This window comes from Cricetulus griseus, chromosome 5, assembly GCF_003668045.3.
Source record: "Cricetulus griseus strain 17A/GY chromosome 5, alternate assembly CriGri-PICRH-1.0, whole genome shotgun sequence".
Lineage (NCBI taxonomy): Eukaryota > Metazoa > Chordata > Mammalia > Rodentia > Cricetidae > Cricetulus > Cricetulus griseus.
The window spans coordinates 133,108,287-133,132,145 of NC_048598.1; the positions used below are offsets into that span (position 1 = coordinate 133,108,287).

At 43.0% G+C, this 23,859-nt stretch overlaps 1 protein-coding gene across 5 annotated transcripts in view; it reads left to right on the forward strand.

The window, feature by feature from the left end:
• The window catches only part of LOC100765785 (E3 ubiquitin-protein ligase TRIM9), a 99,796-nt gene that overhangs the window by 70,507 nt on the left and 5,430 nt on the right, over positions 1-23,859 (forward strand). For 2 of the 5 annotated variants that reach the window (XM_035445276.1, XM_035445277.1), the window contains exons 6-11: positions 4,737-4,894; positions 8,346-8,484; positions 9,306-9,338; positions 20,318-20,506; positions 22,973-23,014; positions 23,416-23,439. In XM_035445276.1, coding sequence (XP_035301167.1) covers positions 4,737-4,894; positions 8,346-8,484; positions 9,306-9,338; positions 20,318-20,506; positions 22,973-23,014; positions 23,416-23,439 — 585 coding nt within the window. The remainder of the gene's footprint in view (positions 1-4,736; positions 4,895-8,345; positions 8,485-9,305; positions 9,339-20,317; positions 20,507-22,972; positions 23,015-23,415; positions 23,440-23,859) is intronic. The other 3 variants (XM_035445278.1, XM_035445280.1, XM_027418193.2) reach the window with 3 other exon arrangements.

Here is a 23,859-nt window from a genome sequence, read left to right on the forward strand (position 1 = left end):
CACCTTGGTAATAGGGCAGAAGGAAGGGAAGTCAGAAGGTTAAAAGCCTCGAGACTTTAAAATGCTTTGGTCGGCTGGCAGAGCAGTCTGCTCCCACACTCTCTGCCTTTTGAGGCTAGTCCACCCAGCCACCCCTTGTGCAGTCCAGGTGGCAGGATGAGCCTAGAGTGAGCAGCAGTTCCTGCAGCCGGTATTGGAACTGAGGTCTGTGAGCTCAGCATAGCACACCACATTTCCAAGAACAGTCACTTGTTCCCTTAGTGCACTCAGAGGCAAGAGTAGAAAAGCCTTGTGTGCACACTGCTCAAGTCTGTACACAAGGCAGCAGAGAATGCCACTACACTGAAGGCTAAAATGCAGAATGCCCCTAAGTGTGGCGACTGGCCTGACACACAGGACATCCAGGACAATTCTTTATGGCGTTAGTAGAAAAGACCATTGGGTGTAAGAGCAAAATTTCTGTTTATCACTTCATCTTAATTTAATTCAATTTGATTATTTTCTCTCTGCCTTGTTAATTTATGTGTCTTGCTTTGTGTTCATTAAGTTTAATCAATTCAGCGAGAGCCTGGCCCTTTTCAGTCTGAATAATTTTTAACCTGTCAAATATTTGTGATGAAAAGAAAAAGCCAAAGGTCGTGATGCAGTATAAGGTGACTGACTGCAGTTGAACCTCTCCCTGCCCCCCCCCAGCCTTTGGGATATTTGTTAGCACATGGAGAGCTGCTCATAGTATATGGTTAACTCTCTCATTGTCTACAGTAACTCTTAATCCACCCAATGAACTGCCCTTTCACAACTTGTCAGTAAAAATATTCCCCCAAACTGCATCCTAAGTCCAAGTACAAAAGATCCAAATTAAAAAGCATTTGGAATAATATTAACACAATCTACCCATTTTGAAATAACAATGTCATTAGATGTGTTTTTCTAATGATGTTACATGGACACAGTAAAAACACAAAATATTTTAAGTAACCCACCTCACCTTCTTTCCAACCATTAGGAGTTATGTTTGGGCTCCTTGTCTTTAGTTGTATAAAAATGACATGCCGTGTTTTATCTCCTGCTTTTATCAGAGATCATTTTAAGAATAGTTTTCCAAATTCTCAGTTGGTATTACCCACTCTCTCCTGGGCCATGGGAGTAGAGTTTTCAGAGTCCTTTTGTACTCTTTCAGAGGTTCTGCTGTGCAGGTAAGAACAGGTTTCAGGCATCTACTTTCTCTGAAGAATACTATCCTAGAATTGTGAGCACACAGAGCATTTTAATACATGTTGCTAAAATCGATTGTCTCCATGTTAAATCCATACGAGGACAAAATTGTGACCTAAAACTCCACCAGCTGTTTAGCACATAGACCCAATGGTTGTTAATTCCTTTAAGTGCCTCTGCTCCCATGAGGACAAATTAATCATCATTAACTCCCCTTGAATGCAACAGCCCTTGTTATGTCCCAAGGACATAGTCAAGGACAGAGTGATCTAAACAGACAGACTCTCCTTTGTGTGGCAGGGAAAGAGCCCCAGGAGAGGGCTGGCAGGGATGGGTGAACACACACATACGCACAGGCAGTCTGTCCACATGCAGAGGTTTGGAGGCTGAAATGACTGTCCTCAGAACGTGTGTGACAGTCTTTCTTAGTGGACCAGTGATAACTTCCTAGAAGTGCCACGCACTTCCTCCAGAGCAGTAGTTCCCAACCTCCAGATCCAGTCCCACCACTTGTTAACCTTGAAACCTGTCTGGCTTTCAGTTTCTTTGAATGAAACAGAGGTGAGAAGAGGGTGGCTGTGAAAAATCCCATAGGTGAACGCATGCAAGCCTCTTACCACCCACGTATTCGTAAAGTGTCCCTTAGGGTTTGTGGTCCGGCTTCCTTTCTCCCTTGTCCTCACCACATTGCTGTTAATTTCACAGAGGAATTCTGGAGGGTTGTTAGTGTTCGTGGCCTGAAGAATTAGAAGAAGAACTTAAATCCTTCAAATGATGATATTTGAAAACATTAGAAGGCACTGTTGCAGAACAGACAGAGCCCCAAGCCTCACCTCCACCAGTCTTCCCACAGAAGCACAAGAGACAGTACTTTGTATCCAAAAGAACTTTCAGTCTGTAGTTTGTGTTTATAGGCCAAGAGAATAACAAATGCTACAATTGTGATCAGACCAAGAGAAACCGATTACAAAGGGAAAGCCAAAGATGTCCCAGAATGAACACAAGATACAAAGACCAAAACAGTTAGGGAAGCCCCAGACACAAAAGTTTCAATAAAATAAAACATTCTTGGACATCAGCCCTGAAACTGTTGTGCTATATCCATGGCCAATCTTTAAAATGCAGAATGATTGAAAATACTTTGCATTTCTTGTAAACCATGTATTTATTTCATATTTCATTTCAAAATGAAGTAGGGTAAGATAACACCCACCATAAAAATTTTCTTTCTAAATGTCAACCCTGAGTCTTAGTTAATGTGACTGTAACTTTGACAAGCTTGCTTTTTATATACATCATTTGGGGGTAAATAAGGAATAGATGAAAATGAAAAGAATGATTATTAGCACACAGAGAAACAGAGTCAAACATGCAGTAGATTTCCAATTTAGACATGCCGGTGTCTCTGTGTAGCTCTACATGGCCCCCACACCTGCTTTGTTCATTTTCCTACTGTTTAAGTCTGAGACTATAATGAGATCTGAACATTAGTGGCAGTTTTATTTCTAAGTTATTTATTCTTCCAGTCTTTCTACTAGGGACTGAAAATGAAGTTCCAGTGTTTTAATTACATGTGGCATCATTTATTTCAATTAATCACCTGGTGATGCCTTTGTCTAATGAAGATTCTCATTTCTGCTCAGACATTGCAGGCATTCGTAGGATTTAAGTTGAAATCATTTTGTGATCTTGTTCTTTGATTTTGTAATTGGTGAAGTGTACACTTGCCTGCAGCATGAACGAAGGAAAACGAAAGATTGATATGAGCTAATGAGACAGACAGTCCAAGGAATGGATTTATAATAGACCTAACAGAATAAACATCCCAGGGAAATTCATCCATGTCTCCAGAAGCCCTCTGGAAAACAGTTTGGCTAAATTCCACAGTAAATATAAAATATGCATTCCTTTATAAAGGAAACATGTTTTTAATAACAAAAACCTCACACACTAATAGACCTCAAGCTGTTCCCACTCCCAACAGCAACACCCAAGTGATGCCTGTTTCTGTGTGGATGCTCATGACAGCCTTTGGGAGTTATTGCTTCTGTCTCCCTTTTCCATCTAGTCCTGGAGTTTATTAAACCAGGCAATGAGTTTCTCTCCTTTCCTCCAAATTCAGATGCACTGGGTCCCCTATGGCTGCAAAAGCCACAAGTCTCTTGGAAGATTCTGTCTTATGCTGTTGAAATGTAAGACTTCCCAACCTAAAATGGTCACCTACATTTAACCACTCACTAATTTGGTTTATTGAATGCTTGACTTAGCAACTTGGATCTGGTTTCATTGAAAGTTCTGTCCTTCACATCACGTACATTGGAGATGCTTTTGTCTCCTAGGTCACCCACCATAGACCCTGTTTCCTGAACTGATGTTAAATCAACACTGCTTGGAATGACTGACAGGAACATATTTAACTCAGGGCATGACACACCAAGTCCAATTGTGATGCAGCACACCAGGTGTTCCATAATTAACACTTGTTCATCTAAATTTACCTGGATGAAAATTCTCTCCTGTTATCAAAATACAAGGTTGGGGGAAATGTTCTGGGGCGCACACACACACACACACACACACACACACACACACACACACACACATATATATATATATATATATATGGGAATGGAGAGATGGCTCAGTGGTTAAAAGCACTGTTAGCTTTTGCAGAGGACTTGAGTTCAGCTCCCAGAACCAACTCAGTGGCTCAGAACTGTCTGCAACACTAGTTCCAGGGTATCTGACACCTTCTTCTGACCTCCACAGGCACCAGACACGCAAGGGGTGCACATGTACAAATGCACGCAAAACACGCATACACATAAAATAAAGTAAATACTTAATTTTAAAAAAAATGTTTGCTAAAACTTTGCTCTCAGTTACCGATATTGAGTTCCTAGGTTAGGAACCGGGATTGCCAACCAGCATTTTTATGTCCGTGTGTCTGAAGGTTCAGCTACTTAATAGTTTTAAATAATATGAATGAATCCATCTACATTATAAAGGGTTGTTACCTCAGCTGATTCTCACAAGATTTGGAACTATCAAGAGTCCCCTGTCACACTCAGATCTGCTCCTGGGCTCCTAACCAACTTGTTCTATTCCTAAAAAGCAATGGGCCTGACCTCTCACTGTTCTAAGCTACAGCTGCCATGAGAATATAATGTCAGGTTCTTCACAAGTTTCAAATTGAGATGACATGGCTTGTGTCCCTTGGTACCAAGTTTCAAAAGTCTATGGCTGTTGCTGTTTATGGCCACAATATCTGGAAGACCACTAGTGAGTGGATGGATGGATGGGTGGATGGATGGATGGATGGATGGATAGACAGACTGCGTGCGTGCGTGCGTGCGTGCGTGCGTGCGTGCGTGCGTGCGTGTGTGTGTGTGTGTGTGTGTGTGTGTGTGTGTGTGTGTGTGTTTCCAGACCTCTTCCTTACCAGCGGGAAGCTTCTCATTATAAGCTAATGAATCAGTTGTAATTCAACAGAAGCTAGAACTGCACTAATTTCTCTTTAGCTTCCTCTCCAGTCCCAGCAACCCCCATCCTACAGCTGGAGGAGTGTTGCACCCACAACAATAGTGCTACACTGTCCTGGAAACAGCCCCCTCTCTCCACTGTGGCCGCCGAAGGATACATTCTGGAGCTGGATGATGGAAGCGGTGGTCAGTTCCGGGTAAGCAGATAACTTACTTACTAAGCGATGCCAGGGACTCCCGCAGAAGACCTGCTGTGCAATCACTGCATGGTCTTCCCATCTCTGCTGGAGCTGGACCACTCCGGCAGCGATTTCTTGTCTTGTATTGTCAAAGATGGATGGGGTCTGTCAAATCATCCTGCCCTTTCAAAAAGACAGTTTTGCTGTGTGACAGAGCCTATTTCTTGTCTCTCTGAGCATCTGCCAGTGAGGAGTCAAAGACAATAACATGTGTCTTAGTTAGGGTTTCTATTGCTGTGAAGAGACACCATGACCACAGCAACTCTTATTGGAGCTGGCTTATGGTTTCGAAAGTTTAGTCCATTATCTTCCTGGTATCATTCGGGCAGACATGGTGATGGAGAAGGAGTTAAGAGTTCTACATCAGCTGGGCGGTGGTGGCGCACGACTTTAATCTCAGCACTAGGAAGGCAGAGGCAGGCAGATCTCTGTGAGTTGGAGGCCAGCCTGGTTTACAGAGCAAGTTCCAGGATAGGCTTCAAAACAATACAGAGAAACCCTGTCTCAAAAAAAAAAAAAAAATCTACATCTTGACCAGCAAGCAGCAGAAGCAACTTGTGTCAGCTTGAGCATAGGAGACCTCAAAGCCCACCCCCACAGAGACACACTTCCTCCAACAAGGCCACACCTATTCCAACAAAGCCACACCTCCTAATAGTGCCACTCCCTTGGGCAGGGGCTTTCAAACCACCACAGCATGTATGTGGTGCTTTGGTGCTTAGAGTCCATTAGATCATATATGGGAAAGCAGCAGGCTGCTGCATCCCTGATGAGCCTGCAGTACTGGCTGTTACTATTGCTATCATGATTTAGTGCTAATAATACCATCAACCGTTGCCGAAGCCTTGTTTCTGCTATGACAGATTCTAGTGTTTTGGACTGACACTTTTCTTAGCTGGCAAGCTCTTCTATTACAGCCTCCTTGCTGAGAGAGCTTCCCTAGTAAATCTCTCCCTAGTCGTTCCCCCAATCCCCAAGCCTTTAATCAGACAGAACCGGAGCCCAAAAAGTATTACAACCACAAGGCAAGGGAATACTAACCACTCTGGGAAGTTCATGGTTCCCTCTGGATATGAGGCAGACATGAATCACCACATGGCTGTGGTGCCCACAGATTTGTGATCTCTATGTGGCAGCCTGTCTGTGTGTGCCTGCTTCTGTCTCAAGCATACTGTATTAGTCAGGGTTCTCTAGAGGCACAGAACTTATAGATTTGACTCTATAAATATATAGAAAGGGGATTTGGTAAAATTACTTACAGGCTGTGGTACAGCTAACCCAACAACGGCTGGCTGCGAACAGAGTCCAAGCATCCAGTAGTTGTTCAGTCCATGAGGCTGGATGTCTCAGTCTACACTGGTCTTCAGTCTACACTGGAATCCTGAAGAAGTAGGTTCTTATGCCAATGATGGAATGGACTTGCTAGTGAGGGCAAAAGCAAGCAGGCAAAGAGAGAGGATACCTTCTATCCTGTTCACATCTATATAGGCTGCCAGCAGAAGGTATGGCCCAGATTAGAGGTGGGTTTTCCCACTTCAAATGATTTAATTAAACAAAAATCTCTCACAGGTGGACCCAGTCATTTTGGGGTTTTAATTTAATATCAAATGTAGTAAAATTGACAACCCAAATAGCCATCACACACGTGTGTGTGTGTGTGTGTGCGTGCACAAGCGCGCACGCACATGTACACGCACGCACACACAGAGCTTGCTTTCTACATTTCTGGGTACCAAGACCCGTCTCAGGACTGACAAAGAGGAGAATCTCTCCAAAGCAAACCTCAAGCCCCAGAAGATGAGGCTTTCTCCCAGTCAATAGCAAAACCTGGGCCAGTAGCTTCCAAGAGCAAAGCCTACAGAGGCCTCTCTCCTCCTCTGCTAGGATTAAATACTTTCATGATTCTCCTCAGGATTCTCTCATTTGGTAGGGAGGTCTTTATTTACATATGTGTTGACTGGCATGGACAAGTCATCATATGTGGATACCATCGAAGCCTATCGCTTCCTCCTGCTGCCTTACCTCCTAGTGTGCCTAGCATTCCCCAGCCATCTCTTTCATGCACACAACTTATCTCATAGGCCCAGATTTCTACTTGTGGAGAATTTTCAACTTTGACACATTGAAACCAGCCTAAAACTTAACATTTGAACTAAACCACTCATCTTCTCACAGCTAAGTTTCTTTTCTAGCTATTCTTTCACAGACATTACACTCAGAATCGTAACACTAGCTGGCTCCTCTCTCTTGAGGGCCCAGGATTAAAAGAAATCAGCCTCTGGTTCCTTCTGTCAGACCATGGCTCCTACATCTGGGTCCCTTCCACTTAGACCAAAGCCACCATAAGAAGGGATCATCCTTGTGTTAGGATATGACTCCTTCAAAGGCCCGTCTCGTTATTCAGCACTGGCTTTACCTGGGGATTTGTTAAAAATACAAAATCTCAGACCCTATTTCAGGGACCTATGGGAACAAGAAGTACATTGTAATAAGATGCATGAGTAATTTTTCTGCATCAATGTTCAGCATTACTGGATGAGCTAATGTAAAATGCAGGGTTTCCTAACTGCTGCAGCAGTGACAAATTGGTCAGTGGGTACTCAAGACCACAAGCAGGCAGCTGCCACCTTAAACTGTGTCTTAAGTGCAGATTGTTGCAAAGTGTACAACTGAGGAGGGAAGCAAATGCCAGACCTATGCTGAAAATGCATTATGCTAGGCTTTATTTTAAGCCTTTGAAATGTCACTCTTCCTCCCCGCTTCCCTGCATTCCAACGGCTTTGAGTATAATCCTTGTGACAGGTACTGAGGTTAGAAACACAGCTTATAGACACTCATGTGTTCATGTTCTTACAATGCTTTTTACAAACTACGCTGACGGATAAAGGTGTTACGTTCTCTATAAACACCCACCATAAGCAGAATCTTAACCAGACTTCCAATTATGTCTTTTTGTTTGTTTGTTTCTTTGTTTTTTTTTTCAAGACAGGGTTTCTCTGTGGCTTTGGAGGCTGTCCTGGAACTAGCTCTTGTAGACCAGGCTGGTCTCAAACACAGAGATCCGCCTGCCTCTGCCTCCCAAGTGCTGGGATTAAAGGTGTGTGCCACCACTGCCCGGCTTAATTATGCCTTTTTAAATACTAGCTGTGGATCACTCTTAAGCTACAGAACCCACTACAAATCTAAAGTTAGATTGCTCTCATGCCCGTCTTGAAAAGTAGGTATTAATGTCCCTGTTTTTACAGATTAGGTAACTGAGGCCTTTAACCAATTAATTAAACAGTCCAGTAATTCACAGAATTCATGTCTGGATCAGGCGGATAGGAAACTGTGCTTCCAACCACAGAGCCGGGTGGCTCCTTGTCGCTCTCAGGATTCACCTGAGGGGGGTCCTCTTTTCTGTTGACAGGAAGTGTATGTTGGAAAAGAAACAATGTGCACCGTGGATGGCCTTCACTTCAACAGCACATATAACGCTCGAGTCAAGGCCTTCAACAAAACAGGAGTCAGCCCCTACAGCAAGACACTGGTCCTCCAGACGTCTGAGGGTAAGGCCCTTCAGCAGTATCCCTCAGAGCGGGAACTACGCGGCGTCTAACGTGGCTGGCAGCCTGGAGGTAACCCCATCAGAGCCACATCCCTCAAGTTTTTCCATGACTTGCACTGTCTCCGGCCCCAGAGCCGCTGTCCCTCTCCCGCCTTTAGAAGGCCCGTGAGATGTGGATTGAGCAAACCAGAGATCCCACATCAGCAGCTCCAGTGGCTTCCTTTGCTAACACTCTAAGCTACAGTGGAAGAAGCTGAACACGAAGGCCTGAATGTGCCCGGGTGTCTAAGATGGAGACGCTTAGGCTCTAGAGCAGGCTCCCATTCTCCACCAAGCCACACCCATGGCCACTCTAGCCCAAATGATTGTCCATGTCTTTGCAGCTCTTGCTCGCTCCTGACGGGGCTGGGATGTAGATTCTTTCCAACTTTAGATCTGTTTAACTAGAACATCTTTTCTGTGGGTGTGGGGTGCTAGAGCCTGTTGACCACTCTGGCTTAACGAGCTTGGACTATTTCCTTTCCTACCCAAAGCCCAGGCCATCGGCACCAGGACTGAGATTTCCTGTGGGCACCAAACAGGAAGAGACCAGCAGCTCTGCTTTACCTCGCCATGTGGGTCATTGCCAGTCCCTCTAGGGGTGGTTAGGCTGCCTGGGGCCACTGTATGACATTGTTTCTCTAGAGGACACTTGATTCTTGGCTTTACTATAAATTTCCTGATCATCAGAGACAATCTGTCTAGAAGAGGCTTACATCTGATGACCTGGTATATATAACCTCTGAGGCTTTAATGTTTTTGTTTTTGTTTTAATTTTACAAGCAGCGGGAACACATGAGACTAAACCTATGAAGGGTATGTGTGGCTGATGCCAAAGCATTCTGAGCCTTTGGGGTGTTGTTTTAATCATGGAAGTCACCTCCTACCCCATTGGCATCCTCCACAACTAATCTCTGAAGTTGACTTTGTTCAAGATGTTAGCTAGAAGAACTGTGGTGTTTTCTCCTACCTTCCACAAACCTCAGAATGTGTCAGTCACCCCTAAAATGGTCCACATGGTTCAAAACAAGCACAACTTTGAGTCCCACAGCAAGGGTGAAAGACCCATAGCTGTGAAAGCAACGCTTTGGGGAGGGGTGGTAAGTTCCAGTGAAGCTATTCAAGGAAGAGGCTTTGTGCCCACAGAGATGACAGTGACATGGCTTCTAGCTCTTTGCCCAGATTTAACATTTAACACCTTCCTTCTGGGATGACCTACCAGCCTGAGGGCTGTTGCCTCTTTTCATGAAATACCATGCTAAATGCTAAGGGCCTCCAAGAATTCTTTCTAGAAGCAATGCAGATGGCCTTGATGGTGCTGGCCACATTTCCCCAGTGCACTGATGGTGGCGTGATGAGATGGGACACGCGTGGAAGCAGAGCAGGGAGAAACTGTGGCAGTGTTACTAATATTTGTCAATAGAACTATATGAAAACTGTTTCTCTTCTCACTAGATTATAGAACTCAGTTATGCCCAAACCAGTTACTAACATAACCACCTGAGTACTTCTGTCTGTCCTTTCATCCCGCAGGAAGGTGTCATTTCTTAGTCTCTGTCAATGTTCATGAGATACTGGTGTCTATTATTAGTTACAGGATGTGGACCTGCGATCCCCGGTACCACAGTCACAGACTTGGGGGTCATTTTCTAAGTGAAACTAACGGAACACGTTCTCTACAAACAAAGAAACTGTATTGTAGAAATCCATTCCTCCATGAATTTTATATATATTATGTGCAAATATAAGGTATGTATGTGACTACCAGTCAACCCCCGATCATCATGTAGATATCACCGTTCTCTGTTACTGCCCAGAAGTGATTCGCTCATGATGAAATAAAGTTCGCACACATACTTTCTCCATACTTTGGTTTGTTCTATTTGTTCTCCCTCATTTAAAGTAGTGACACGAGATTTAGGAAGTGAGGGGAAATTAGCGAATTGTCTTTTGCAAAAGAGACTCAATCAATCCATTACGACAGAGAAAGCCCATCTCGTTATATCCTTTTTGGTTTTCTAAAAGTCGGTGAGAAAATGCCATAATAGATATTTGAGAATTCTGTTGCACTTATACTTTATCCTGTTATTTCTACAGTTTCTGCAACATTTACTTTAGAGTTTGTTGCTGTTGTTGTTTGTTTTTGTTTTGTTTTGCTGGTTTGGGGTGGGGGTGATTTGTTCTAGCTTTTGTCTGTGATAGAAAAGAGTTTTTCACATTCTTCTTAGCAAGAATCAACTTCTTTCCAAACTTCAGAACAAAGGTCTGTATCTAAGAAGAGTACATTTCAGATGTGACAGCAAGTCCAAGTTAATGGCATATTTATATTATGTAGTTTAAATCATTTGTCACTAACACTGTCACAAAACCTTCTGCATGGCATTACACAGTGGGAATCAAATGTGTGCATTGTTACGAATTCTGATCATCCCCGCCCCCTCAAAGTCAAATGTTTCTGTCTGTCTATCAGAGAGAGTTTGGTAAGTGCAGTGGGTAGAAGGTGTAGGCCTATTCCTTTGCTGTGTGGAGCTTCAGGCTAGTAAGGGGATGGATCTTAAAGAAACATACATATACCCCAGACAACATACACATAAGATAATTGGTCCGAAAACAATACACATAATTTCAGCTAATGGAAAAAGCAGTGTTACACAAGTTCAAGTTAGGTTAGTCCCTGAAAGCAGGTTTCTGGGGGATATGTCCAGGACTGACATATGAATGAGGCCAGTCCCAGATCTAAACCAAATTATCCTGACTTAAAAAGAAATATAAATTTAATGAAACGGGTCTGACCGAGTAACCCAGCAGGGAAAGGCACTTGCCGTCCAGCCCGAGTCCTCGAGTTCAGTCCTCAGGATGCATTTGTAGAAGGAGAGAACTATCTCAGGAAAGGTGTTCTCTGTCCACACAGGCATGTCGGCGCCTCCCCCAACACCATACAGAAATAATTGAATAAATAAATAAATAAATAAATAAATAAATAAATTACCTAATTTTTTGGAGAATTTTAATGAAATTTTAAAATAAGGCCCATAAACTTTGTTGTGTATTTTTTTTTTAAATTAACTCATTGAAATGCTATCCTGGCCATGCACTGCCTGGAAAAAAAAAAAAAAAAGTGGTGTAACCATTATGTAACAAGTCTTCTTAACACACTGTTCTGAGGCTCATTCTGTCTGATGACTGTACCCCCACCCAAAATAATCAGGCAGGGCTGAGAACTGGTGAGGAACTTCAGTTTATTTTTCCATAATTTCCCTCTGCCTACTGGAACCAATAGTATCTTCTGTTTGTTTGTCATTATCTGGAGAGACTGAAGTGGAGCACAGGTAATATTCCTGAGGCCAGGAGCTGGCTGTAAAAACAAAACAAGTTTCCTGGGACTCCACTCTGCTGAGCTTCTCAAGGCCTGGGAGCTTTTTAGTGTTCATACCTGGCGGTCTCCTGGGGAAGTGGGAGCTGCCCCTTACTTCTCCCTCAGAGTAAAATATAGGATTGAGACCTCTACACAAAACCTGCTCTTTAACACCAGCCTCTGTATAGAAGGTTCATCAGGACAGGTTCTTGGGTGTAGAATTACTTCTGAGCATTTTTGAGGCCTTTTACCATGTGTTTCCAAATTGCTTTCCAGATAAGAGTATACCAGGAAAGTGTTGATCATTCCAGAGTGGTGTATTACCTTAATTCTACTACCTCAAGGTTTAACTTAAAATAACAGGTAGTTGCTTCTAAAGCTAAAAATGTTTCTGAAAGAATTTGAGCTTATTTGTTCATAGAGTTACTATCATGATTGATTTATAAATGCCACATGAAATAAGTTACGACACATTAGGGGTAGGTGGGTAGTGAGATCTAAGGAGGTGAGGGAGGACTTCCCAGAAAAGATGTAGAGGGAGAGAAATCTGACAGACAGAATTGTGATGTACCCAGGAAAAAACTACTTTGAACTGATACCAATAGTAAACTTGATCATTACAAAGCTCTAACTAGAAGAGCATCTCAGTGACGTCAGGAAACCAGCTTAGCCCCATGTTCCCAGCGATGGCACAAAGTACAGCCTGCTCTTAGGGATTTGGGGCCTCTCTGCTGTTTTGCACACTCTGACAGCTTGCTCAGATAGCAGCACGTGGTATCACTCCTCTTATAGCTGCCTCCCTGCAGTCCAGACTGCCATCTTGAAATGATGAAGTAAGAAGAATGGTCTCTGGTTAGCAGGGAGAAAGGACACAAAGTCCAGGCCCATTGATTTCTAGGTGCCCAGTTTGCACCTAGGAGTCGTGAACTCATTTACTCATTGCTAAGACCTCAGCAGCACATTAGAGAAAAGGCTGGGAGCCAGGTGTGGTGCACAGACCTGTAATCCCAACACCTGGGAGGGAGAGTTAAGGGATAAGGATCTTCCTTGGCCACAGGGTGAGTTAAGTGAGCCTGTGCTACATGAATTCACACATGCGTGTGTGAAAAAGAGATGCCGAATTTTTAGAGAGGTTGAGGCTATCAAGGGCATAGAGCAAGGAGGAAAATAATGAGAAGAGATAACACACACACACACACACACACACACACACACACACACACAAACAAACACACACCAGATCTAGAGTGCTTTCTGTGAAAATTTAAAAAGTATGTAGTACATTTTGGAAAGCTTTCCATCTAGAGCATTTAAAGTTGGCATGTCCTCCAGAGCCCTCAGTGGATGTCAAGCATATTTCAGACTTTTTAGTCTCATCATGATGTAAACATAAACAAACAAACCAAAACCCACCACCTTGTTAGACCTTACTTCATTTTTCTTTTTTGCCAAGCTGCTGAGATCTCCCCTCATTGTCCAGCAAAAAGCTCCAGGAAAAATGACAGTTACATGAAAGTCAGAAAATTTGGGGGATAGTAAAATATAACAGAGAAATCATAAAAAAACGATTCTTTGTGGGGCTGGGAGGTGACTTAGTTGGTAAAGTACACGTTGTACAAGCATGAAGATCTGGATTCCGGTTCTCAGTACCCACATAAAGAGCTGGGCACCACAGCACATGGCCATAGGCAAGATACAGGAAGGCAGAAATTAAGGATCCCTCGGGTTTGCCATCCACCCGATCTAAACCAATTAATGAGATCCATGCTCACTGAGAGACCCGGTCTGAAAGTATAAATGACATGCCCACCTCTGACCTCCATGCATGTGCATGCATATGTATGCATGTACCCATACACACACACACACACACACGCACACGCACACGCACACGCACACGCACACGCACACGCACACACACACACACACACACACACACACACACGCCTGTTCTGTTTCACTATAAAGTCATACATTAAATTATTCATCCCTAAGGCAGTTAAACACAACACTGTCTGTGCTACACCTCTGTACCTGTCACTAATGTCTAAACACCCACCCTGCTCTGCACTGCTGAGGGGATGGGACCCATGCACCCAATGTATTAGTCTTCTACTGTTGCAGTAAGTAGCCACAAAACTAACGGTGTAAAACAGCACACACATATCCCCTTAGACTTATTGAGATCAGAATCTCAAGTGAGGTATCAGCAAGACTGGGTTCTTTGAGGACATTCTAGAAAAACATCTGTCTTCTTGTCATTTCCAGCTTCTAGCAGCCACCTGCCTTTCCTGGCTTGCGGCCCTTTCTTCTATCTTAAGATCTAGCAGCATAGCATCCTCCAGCCTCCCCCTGACTCTGCCTTCCTTACGTAAGGTCGCTCGTAATTACTGTGGTCCAACGTGGGCAGCCCAAGAGAGTCTCCATATCTCAAGAACCTTAGTGGATGGCTGAAAAGTCTCTTTCCCTCTGAAAGGCAACCCATCCAGAGGTTTCTGGGGATTCAGATGTGAGCATTTTTTGGATGCTCACAACTGAATACATCTACTGCACCATACGAGGATGCTGTCCCGTTCCATGTCGGGGAAATAAGCTTCTGGTGGAGCGAAGTAGCATTTCAGACCCAGTTCTTTCAGACACCCGGTGCAGCACACCACGGTGCTGATGTTAGAGATTTGTCACTTTACCTTGGGAAAGAGAATGAAGACTACCCTGAGCCTGCCCTGGTGTGTAAACACACCTTCCAAAGTGAACCTGCTTGTAGAGTTGCCTTGTCTCCTCCACTAGCCAGAAATAGAACATTGATGTTCCCAGGGTCACAGTAGACTTTCGTCAAAAAAGAATATAGCCTCTTCGCTGTAAGATGTGCAAGTGGCTTCATGTCCAGCCTGTCTAAGCCCGGCAGACAGGTGTCTCTGTACATCCTCTGCCCCAACCCCAGCAGAGTAATTAACCCAAAGAGTCCTGTTCCCACAAGTGTTACTGTAGATGCTCTATTTTATTTATTTATTTATTTATTTATTTTTGGTTTTTCGAGACAGGGTTTCTCTGTGGCTTTGGAGGCTGTCCTGGAACTAGCTCTTGTAGACCAGGCTGGTCTCGAACTCACGGAGATCTGCCTGCCTCTGCCTCTGCCTCCCGAGTGCTGGGATTAAAGGCGTGCACCACCAATGTCTAGGCAGGAAGTCATGGCCACTGACTGGCAAAGAGAAAGAATATCAGAGATCTATGAGATACTCAAGAGTTACTACAGATGAGGCCTGGGGCTTGAAGCCAACTTACATACACCAAAACCATCACAGAACTACTGATTAATAGAAGCTTTCTAGCCTTCCATATCTCAGCTTGGAATGTAGAGAGAAAGAAATAAGGGATATGAGAGCGCCATGTTTTACATAAGGCTGTATACTCCATCCAACACTACCAACAGTTGTGGGCCCTGGACACTGAAGAAAAGAACATTAATCCTTAGTGGAATGTCCACAGTGGCCATCACCCTAGCATGAACCTGATCAGGGGTTCCGCCTCACACTGTCCTTTCCATGGTAACAGCCTCTTCTCCCACACATCAAAGGAAACCATCCTGAAATATTGAGTAGTTAGGCGGTTAGGCAGAATCCACCTCCATCCATCTGAAAACCGAGCTGCCTCAGGTGCACACACCCAGAATCCTTTTGTAGATATAATTTGTAATAATTCGAGACCAGCCCAAGCATTTCGTTTTAAACCGTGGTGTACTGAGATTTCCCCTACCCCATAGAAGCTGTGACCTTGTGAGGAAGAGAACCTCCCCCACCCCCAGGGAAACAGTGAAGACCACAGTCATCTCACAGGAGCTAGTGTTCATTTACCTTTCAGGTCTTAAGCACCACTTAGGTAAACAACCCCATTTAGAGGTAAGATTCCTCCTCAATGCAGTACAGGGTTGGCACTAAATTATCCCCTCATCCTAGGTGGCCTCCTATGCCATTAGAAGACACTTTGTGGCCCATGACATACACTTTGTTTTTTGTCATATTTCTAGGACATTAAATAAATAAATAAACCGTAGTCACTCTCCAATTTTATCACTAGGAACTGATCCTGCCAGGCTGTCTCCAACACCACCACAGCTGAGGATGTGTTCCTTGGCCTTTCTAGGTTTCAGTTTTCTCATATGTAAAGCTACAGAACTCTGAGTTCCTGCAATTAGTGCTTCTGTGGTCCCGCTCCTCGGTATAGCTGTAAAGCAATGTAACTATATATTGAATGCAGGTCAGGTGCCAGGTGCCACCTGCTTCTTTCAAGATCTTGTTGGGCCTAAAAGTTATGTCTAAAATACTGAATATATAGTACTAAATTAAATATTTGGGAAAAATTACCATATGTGGAAAAAAACATGTACTCTGAATATGGTTTTTCCCATGCCTCTACTTTGTTTTGCCTGACTCCAAACATCTGGACCTCACCAAAAACTAACTTAATTAGAATATCCATTCCCAGAACAAAAATCTCAAGGTAGATAAATTGTACTTGACCAATTTGGGTAAATTTTATCACGTAGAAAGAGACAGAGATAATGATAAATTTCAGAGCCCAGAAAAGAGTTTTGTCCTTTTCATTTTGACACCATGGAGCATTCCAAGAAATTTCGTAAAACTTTTCCTAAGACTGAATTGGGTCTACCCACAACCCTTTCTGGGGATGTAGAAAATGTGCTCTTGGTTCCTGTGGAAGTGTGCATCTAATTAAAGTGTAAGGATTCTCAGGCCTCCTGATGAGGGTTGTTGCTCAAAAATAATGCCATGGTGTTCTAAACTGGAGTGGAGGATTGATCAGGAAAGTATGCAGCCATCCTCAGGGTGCCAACAGCTGGTTCATTCTTTTAAAAGGAGGTTTTCAAAACACATTTGTTTCTTATTACTCAACAGCAATTACTGCCACTCTGAAGAAAGCTTAAGATGCCACCTTTTGTTATAAATTACACACCAGTTGGACATAATTGTGACTTCAGCTGCTTGTTTGATCATTTATTTGAAAAAATAGCCTACTTTTCTCATGCACTTCCTTGTCCCTTTTAAAAATCATCCCAACAAGAGAAGATTATTTCACAGCTGGCTTACACTGGGGCAGAACACACACACACACACACACACACACACACACACACACACACACACACACACACACTGTGAGTGCAGTCTCTACCTTTAGCCATAGGGAGACACTTTTCTACTCTTGTAAAGTTCAACCAGGCAGAACCAGACATGTAATGCACGCAGTGACGTAGTGGCAATGTCCCAAGACACCCTTGTCTTTTCTCTGGTTATTGCCAGATAAAGATAATTATCGTCATCACAAATATTAGCTTCCTAGTCTGTGTTCAGGAAAACAAAACTAAAAACCTCATTCTTCTTTGTCTTGACAAGAGATGTTTACAACCAAGGAGCTGTCTCTGAAGGCTCTTGAGATCAATAGTTGTGTTTGGATGAGAAGAAGGTGAGGAGGTAGAATAGGCTTTCTTCCTGCATCCCACAGCATAACACAGAATACACACTGGGGTGGTTGTATCTATGTGCAATGTGAGTTAAACATGCTTTGGCTAAATGAGGAAGTGATAATAGTGTTTACAATCTTGCCATATTGTACTTACGATGCTTCTGGACTTGTCCAGAGGAACATGACCAGAAAGAAAATCCATATGTTAAAACGTGGTTATAAATATCTACTTAGCTCAGAAACAGAAAGATTTAAAGAGGATTGACGACCTGTGTCAAGTGCTTGCAGGACTAGTGATCTGTCCAGTTTGGCCCTAGATAGCACCTGGGGAGTGGAACCCCGAAAGGAGCATATCCAAGCCATACAATCAATATCTCCAAACACAAGGTGCTGGCTAGAGATCCATCCTCCAGGGGACTTCATGGAAAGTGTGGTGGTTCCTCCTCAGCTGTTTCTAAGTGGCCTAAGTGCCCTGTAGACAACTGATCAAACAACCCCCCTGGGAGAGGCATGGAGGGAGGATCACCTATTAGTCTGACTAGAACTGTGTGGAAATGATCTTTTCTCCCCTCTCTAAATTATTTGGAAAGGTCTCCATAGCAAGGTGGGTTTGATTTTGTGTGGTTTGTTTTGCTTCATTTTGCTTGGAAAAATTCAGGAAGGTCCCACCTGGTTGGGCATGAAAGATCTCAGATCAAAGACAAAGAATGAATGGTTGTTGAACCTCTCTGCTTAGGTAGAGGACAAGTTTGAGAGTAAGATGAGTTAAGGAAAATGTGGCTTATTGATAGGCAATCAATTGATCCACATAAAAGAACAGGGGCAAAAAAAACTGTCTTATTGCCGCTATTGATCCCAGGACTAGCCATGGCTGCACTTAGCACCCCTGCCTCAGAGCGACACTGAGGATATGAAGGGTGAGTGTTCCTCAAGAAGGGTAGCGTACACATCTCTCCATGGGTATTCAGATAACTGCTTGGAGATCCAATATGCTCCAAACATCATCTTACCTTCATTTTCAAAGCAAAAAGTATCTGCAGTATAATGGATTGAGTGTCACATCTGTTAAGAATACGCTTTCAAGCAAACTCTTGTAAATTAAACCTTTAATATCACAAGTACAGTGGCAAATGTCTTCTCCAACTTAAAAGAGCCCCTGTCTGCCGGCAGCTCTGTGTGGTCACATTTCAAATGTTTTCATGAAACTAAGAGGTTAGTTTCCCTTTAAGTTGATTGTGACATAAATAATGTGGAGGCCGAGACAGCTCAGCAGATATAGGCACCTGCCACCAACTCTGACAATCTAAGTTCAGTTCCCTAGAACCCACAGGATAGAAGTAGACAACTAGCTCCTGCAGATTGTGGCTCTTGAGTGTGTACGAACTCAAGAGCACACACACACACACACACACACACACACACACACACACACACACACTCAAATAAATAGATGTGAAGAACAATTATTTTTTAAAAATTTTATTATATATGAACAAAGAAATGATCATACATCCCAAGTCACCCAAACTACATGAAGTTTAAGTAGAAACTTCACTATAATATTATTCTTGGGGATATAAAGCTTTAACCTCCTATCCTGTTCTCTGATATTTGGTTTATGGAAAAATTAAATCTCCCCTCGGGGGTAAAACTAAAGTCTGAAAAGCTAACATTAATATTGTGAGTTTGGAAAAGAACATGAGGCTGCTGCTTTGCAGTATTAAAACTTGCAGTATTCCCTCTTTATGAGGTCTCCAGATAGGATTACATTCTACACTCGAGCTCGAGCACACATACGCATGCGCGAACACCCATACCCACACCCACACCCACACCCACCCCCCCCCCCCCCCCCCCCCCACACACACACACACACACACACACACTGGAGCACACAATTTTGCTTGAACCTGCATGCACAGTGCAGCATTTTGATCAGTAAAGGCTGTGTACAAAGACAAGACAAGTCCCAGTAACTCCCACTGGGTCACCAAAACAAAATTCCCTTTTCAATGAGAACGTGTTTCCTTGGGTGTCTGGAGCCTGACACGCCATCTGTACTTCTCTATTAAACTGAGCATACCAGGACTCCAGCTGGTACCTGAGACCTCCCTTTAGTGCAATAATGGCCGTCATGCCACGCCTTTCTGAGAAGCAGCAGAAACTTCCCACCTGTGTACCTTCCCCCTGCTCACACTCTGCTCATTATTTAGAAAACTCAGGCAAGTTAAATGGTGTCCACAGAACATGAGAGTAATTCAGAAGCAAGAGAGGTCTCATTCCCCAGGTGTCGGGCCTGTCTTCCTAGGGTAATCTGTATTGCTTCCTCCATTCAAAGATCAGATCTTGAGTGCTCTTGGATTAAAAAAAAACAAAAACAAAAAACAAAAAACAAAAAACAAAAAACAAAAAACAAAAAGCCGGGCGTTAGTGGAGCATGCCTTTAATCCCAGCACTCAGGAGGCAGAGGCAGGTGGATCTCTGTGAGTTCGAAGCCAGCCTGGTCTCCAGATCGAGTGCCAGGATAGGCTCCAAAGGTACACAGAGAAACCCTGTCTCGAAAAAACACAAAAACAAAAACAAACAAACAAACAAAAAACCTCTGGGAATTGGGGGAAATTGATAGTAAAGAAAAAATATTCCAGTTTCTAAAAGTTATCATCTCCTAAATAGGAACCCTTTAAGAAACCATTGTTAAATGCATAGTAACTTGGGGAATAGCTGAAGCAAAAACAACAAAACAAAACACCCCAAAGGGTGTTGAATTCCTCATCAGTGGGTAAAAGGTACCTCCAAGTCTCAATGTTTTTCGTTTAACAGAAAGGAAAACCCTTCTTCATGCTTTTCTATTGCTAAAAGTTAGAGTAATATAAAACAGTTGGGGGCGGTGCTGGAGAGGCTGGAACCTGGCACAGCAGCCAGCAGATTTCTGATCTCTGGTTTGCATTGATCTTACATTTAGACACAGACTCAGAAGAGCAGACCCTCCCTTTTCCAGTGCCTTCGGAAAGATTGCCGCTCCGTAGAATGAGTCCTTTCTCCTCCACCCTTAATCTGCAACCCAGCTTCCCCGGGAGATCCTACTTTGATTTCCGTTCCTCACCCCACCAGCTGAGCTTGCATTCTTCTTTACAGTCTCTCAATGCACCGGGTGAGCTGAGCTCTCAGATCTTTCCCTTCATCCCTGTGTCTTGGAAGCATCTCTGAAACACTTTTGTTGTTCATGCCATCTGTGTGCGTGGTGAGGGGGGTGACCTGCGTCTGTGTCTGTGGCTTCCAGTGTGGCTGAGGGAGCTTCCTGGCATTCTTGTTTGTATGGTGGAACGGCCCACCCTAGAGCTGTGGTCCATGTGTGATGGGCATCGGAACGGGATGTGAGAAGTTGTTCTTTTTGCATCAGCTGGTACCACCATGGAAAACTTGCCCTCCATCACATGCAGCACCATAGCACGGCATAGGCACTGGCTGAGCAGAGGCCATGGCAGTAATGTGGAGGTTTGCAACCTTCTGTATCCAGGAAACCAGCTGTGTCTGGGAGACTGGATCAGTGCATCCAGCCTGGAGTGGTCTGATTAAACATAGACTCAAGAGATCTTTACTGATGAAAATAAAACTAAAGGCCAAAAAAAAAAAAAAAAATGCCAATAGCAGAATACACCCTACAAAGCAAGGGAAGCACAGGGCAGAAAATAAAAGCCTTTTATGCAAAGCCCTGCCCATACTGGTAGGGCTGCAGGCTCACAACCCGTCTCTGTTAGCTGAATTAGCAACCCTTCAGTCATGACGGCCAGGGCCAAAGGTCCTATGATCAAAATATGAGGCCTTAGGAAGATGCTCACAGCCAAAATGTAACAGGGCTTATGGCTGGTTCCAGGGAAGATAGGCTCAGATTATTTTACAGTGAGCAATGTGTAGCAAACAGAATCTTCAAATTCCTAAAATGCAGACCTATTTGATCTCTTCGGGACTATATTGTAATCACGGATACACATGACGCACATCTCACGTTCCCAAGGGTTTCTTTTGGGTTTTATTTTCTTCCTTTGGCTCATCCCACATCCTGGAATAAAGAAGGCCACAGCATGACAGTGCAAAAAGGATGCAGGGACTTCGAGCTCCCTTGAAAAGTGACATTTTTTCTTGTGTTTTTTACGTTTCTTCTTGTTTTTCTGTGCACTACTGGCTTTGCCACATGCTTTGTTATGGAGCCCTTCGCTTGTCTCTAATGTACCAAAATACTGTTACGGTCTTTGTAATGTATATCGTCTCGAGAATAAAATGAAATGGAATGTGGGGTACGGATGCTTGGCAGGTGTATTTAATAGACTCATTCCAGTTGTATTGTTGAATCATAAATGTATGATGTTGTCTTCGAATTATTGAAAAAGAGTTCAGAATATTTGTTTTTGGAAAGACTCCACAAGGCATGATTCATTTAAAAAATCTGAAAGCCCTATTTAGATTCCACTAATTTATTTCCAAACCTGGATATGAGATTTGGCCTTAAAATTCTTTATGTTCCATACTTAACTGTGCTCTCACTCATAATGAGGAACCAGACAGTTGGCAAAAATTAAACATAAAAAATCAGCCATGAGCTGGAACGAAATGAATGTATCCCCAAAATAAAGTCAGCTAAGGAAGGGAAGGTGACAATATTTAAATTGTTAACTCCGTGCTCTTTTATAGTAAGTCACCTAATTAATTCTTGTAAAATTCTTTCAAGTCAGCGCCTTATCCTTCCAATTGTTTTAGAAACCAGCTTACTAGGACAATACTAAATTGGAAAATTTGCATGGTTCTTTCCACAAGAGACTCACAATTCCTAGACTAGTCCTCAACGTCACTGGAAATTGTAGGTCACACATCTGTGGACATTTTAAGCTGAATCACTTTCCTCCCCCTCAACCAGACCTTAGGGAAGATGAGAGTAGAAGTCTCACAAGTGATTCCTATATAGATCTGAGCCCATGTCCTGCCCCACATCAGCCTTCCTCCCCTCTCTCAGGTGAGAAGAGCTGCCGTAGCAAAGCAAGCTTAGACAGAAAATAAATAATCTTTGTTTGTGCAACACTCAATTCCTGCTACTTTTAATTATAAGGCATCCATTAGCAGGTGCATTAAATTCCACAATTCTTTATATGTGGACTATTTGCTCATCGCAGCAAACAAAGGCTTTCTGCCATAAACTAGTAGGAAATCAGTAAACTATTGCCACAGAGCAGGCTTATCACTACCCGGTGACTTTTTTTTCTACTTCTATTGGGTAAGTTTTTCTCATCTTTAAAACAACCAACTTCCTCAGGTTGTAAATGTTAGTGTACAAAACTAAACCAGGAAGATAATGAAAATTTAAGCTGCAGCATTTACAGTCAATTGGCAAAGCTTCTGCAGAGATGGAAAAAGATGAACTTCATGTTTGGAAAAAGCACAAAAGCAATTTATACCCAGAAAAGAAAAGGAACACAAAATGGGCTTTGGCTTTTTGTTTTTTGTCTTTTTTCATGAATCAGGCCTCTGGGGGACTATAGTCAGTTGTGCTTTCTAAATGAATGCAAATAGCTTTTATCAACCTGGTTGTCATTTCATAGTCTTGATGTGTAGTATCTTTTTATAGGATGCAATTTTGAGACACAATCTGCATCTTACTCTCAATTAGGCAAGTATACCTACTGTAATTGTTACCTTTTGCCTGTGTGACTGCTATGCTCAATTCCTTTGCAAAATAAATGGTGGCAGCTTTGTCATGTCAATAAAATTTTCCAAATGTCATTTGAACTCCATTATAACAGTTTCTCAATTTCTTAGAAAAATGCCTGTTTTTTTTTTTTTTAACATTATATCCTTCACCGCCCCTCCCTTTCTTCTACATCAATGCAAAGTACTCTTTACGAGCACTAAATGTCAGTCAAGGCACAAGTCAGCTGGCTGTTGTTGTGTATGTAATGTTCTCAGTGGAGCCCTTGTTGGTATTAGTCTATCAAAAGAAACATGCTTCTTGTCAATGTCAATTTTGCTTCCTATTTCTCTCCCCCATGCCTTTCACTGGAATGACAACAGTTGACATTAAAAAGCTGTTGGCAGGTATGGAATAACATTATTCTTTTACAAATAGCAGAGACAGTGCATGTGAAGTGGCTACAGGCTCAGTACATGAGTACTCTCACCTCTTCAGACTGCTCTTTATAGGCAATACGCAGAAATTGGGGCAGAGTGTATCCAAAAACCTCATCCTGGGCAGCAGAGGTGGCTCAGAGTTTAAGAGCACTGGCTGTTCTTCCAGAGGTCCTGAGTTCAATCTCCAGCAACCACATGGTGGCTCACAACCATCTGTAATGAGGTCAGGTGCTCTCTTCTGAATGCAGGCATATATGGAGGCAGAACAGAGTGTATGTTATTAAAAAATTAATTAACTAATTTTAAAAAAACTCATCCTATCTCCATCTAATGTCCAAACTGCTTCTCACAATGTATATTAGACGTCGGCTTTAGAAGTGACATTTA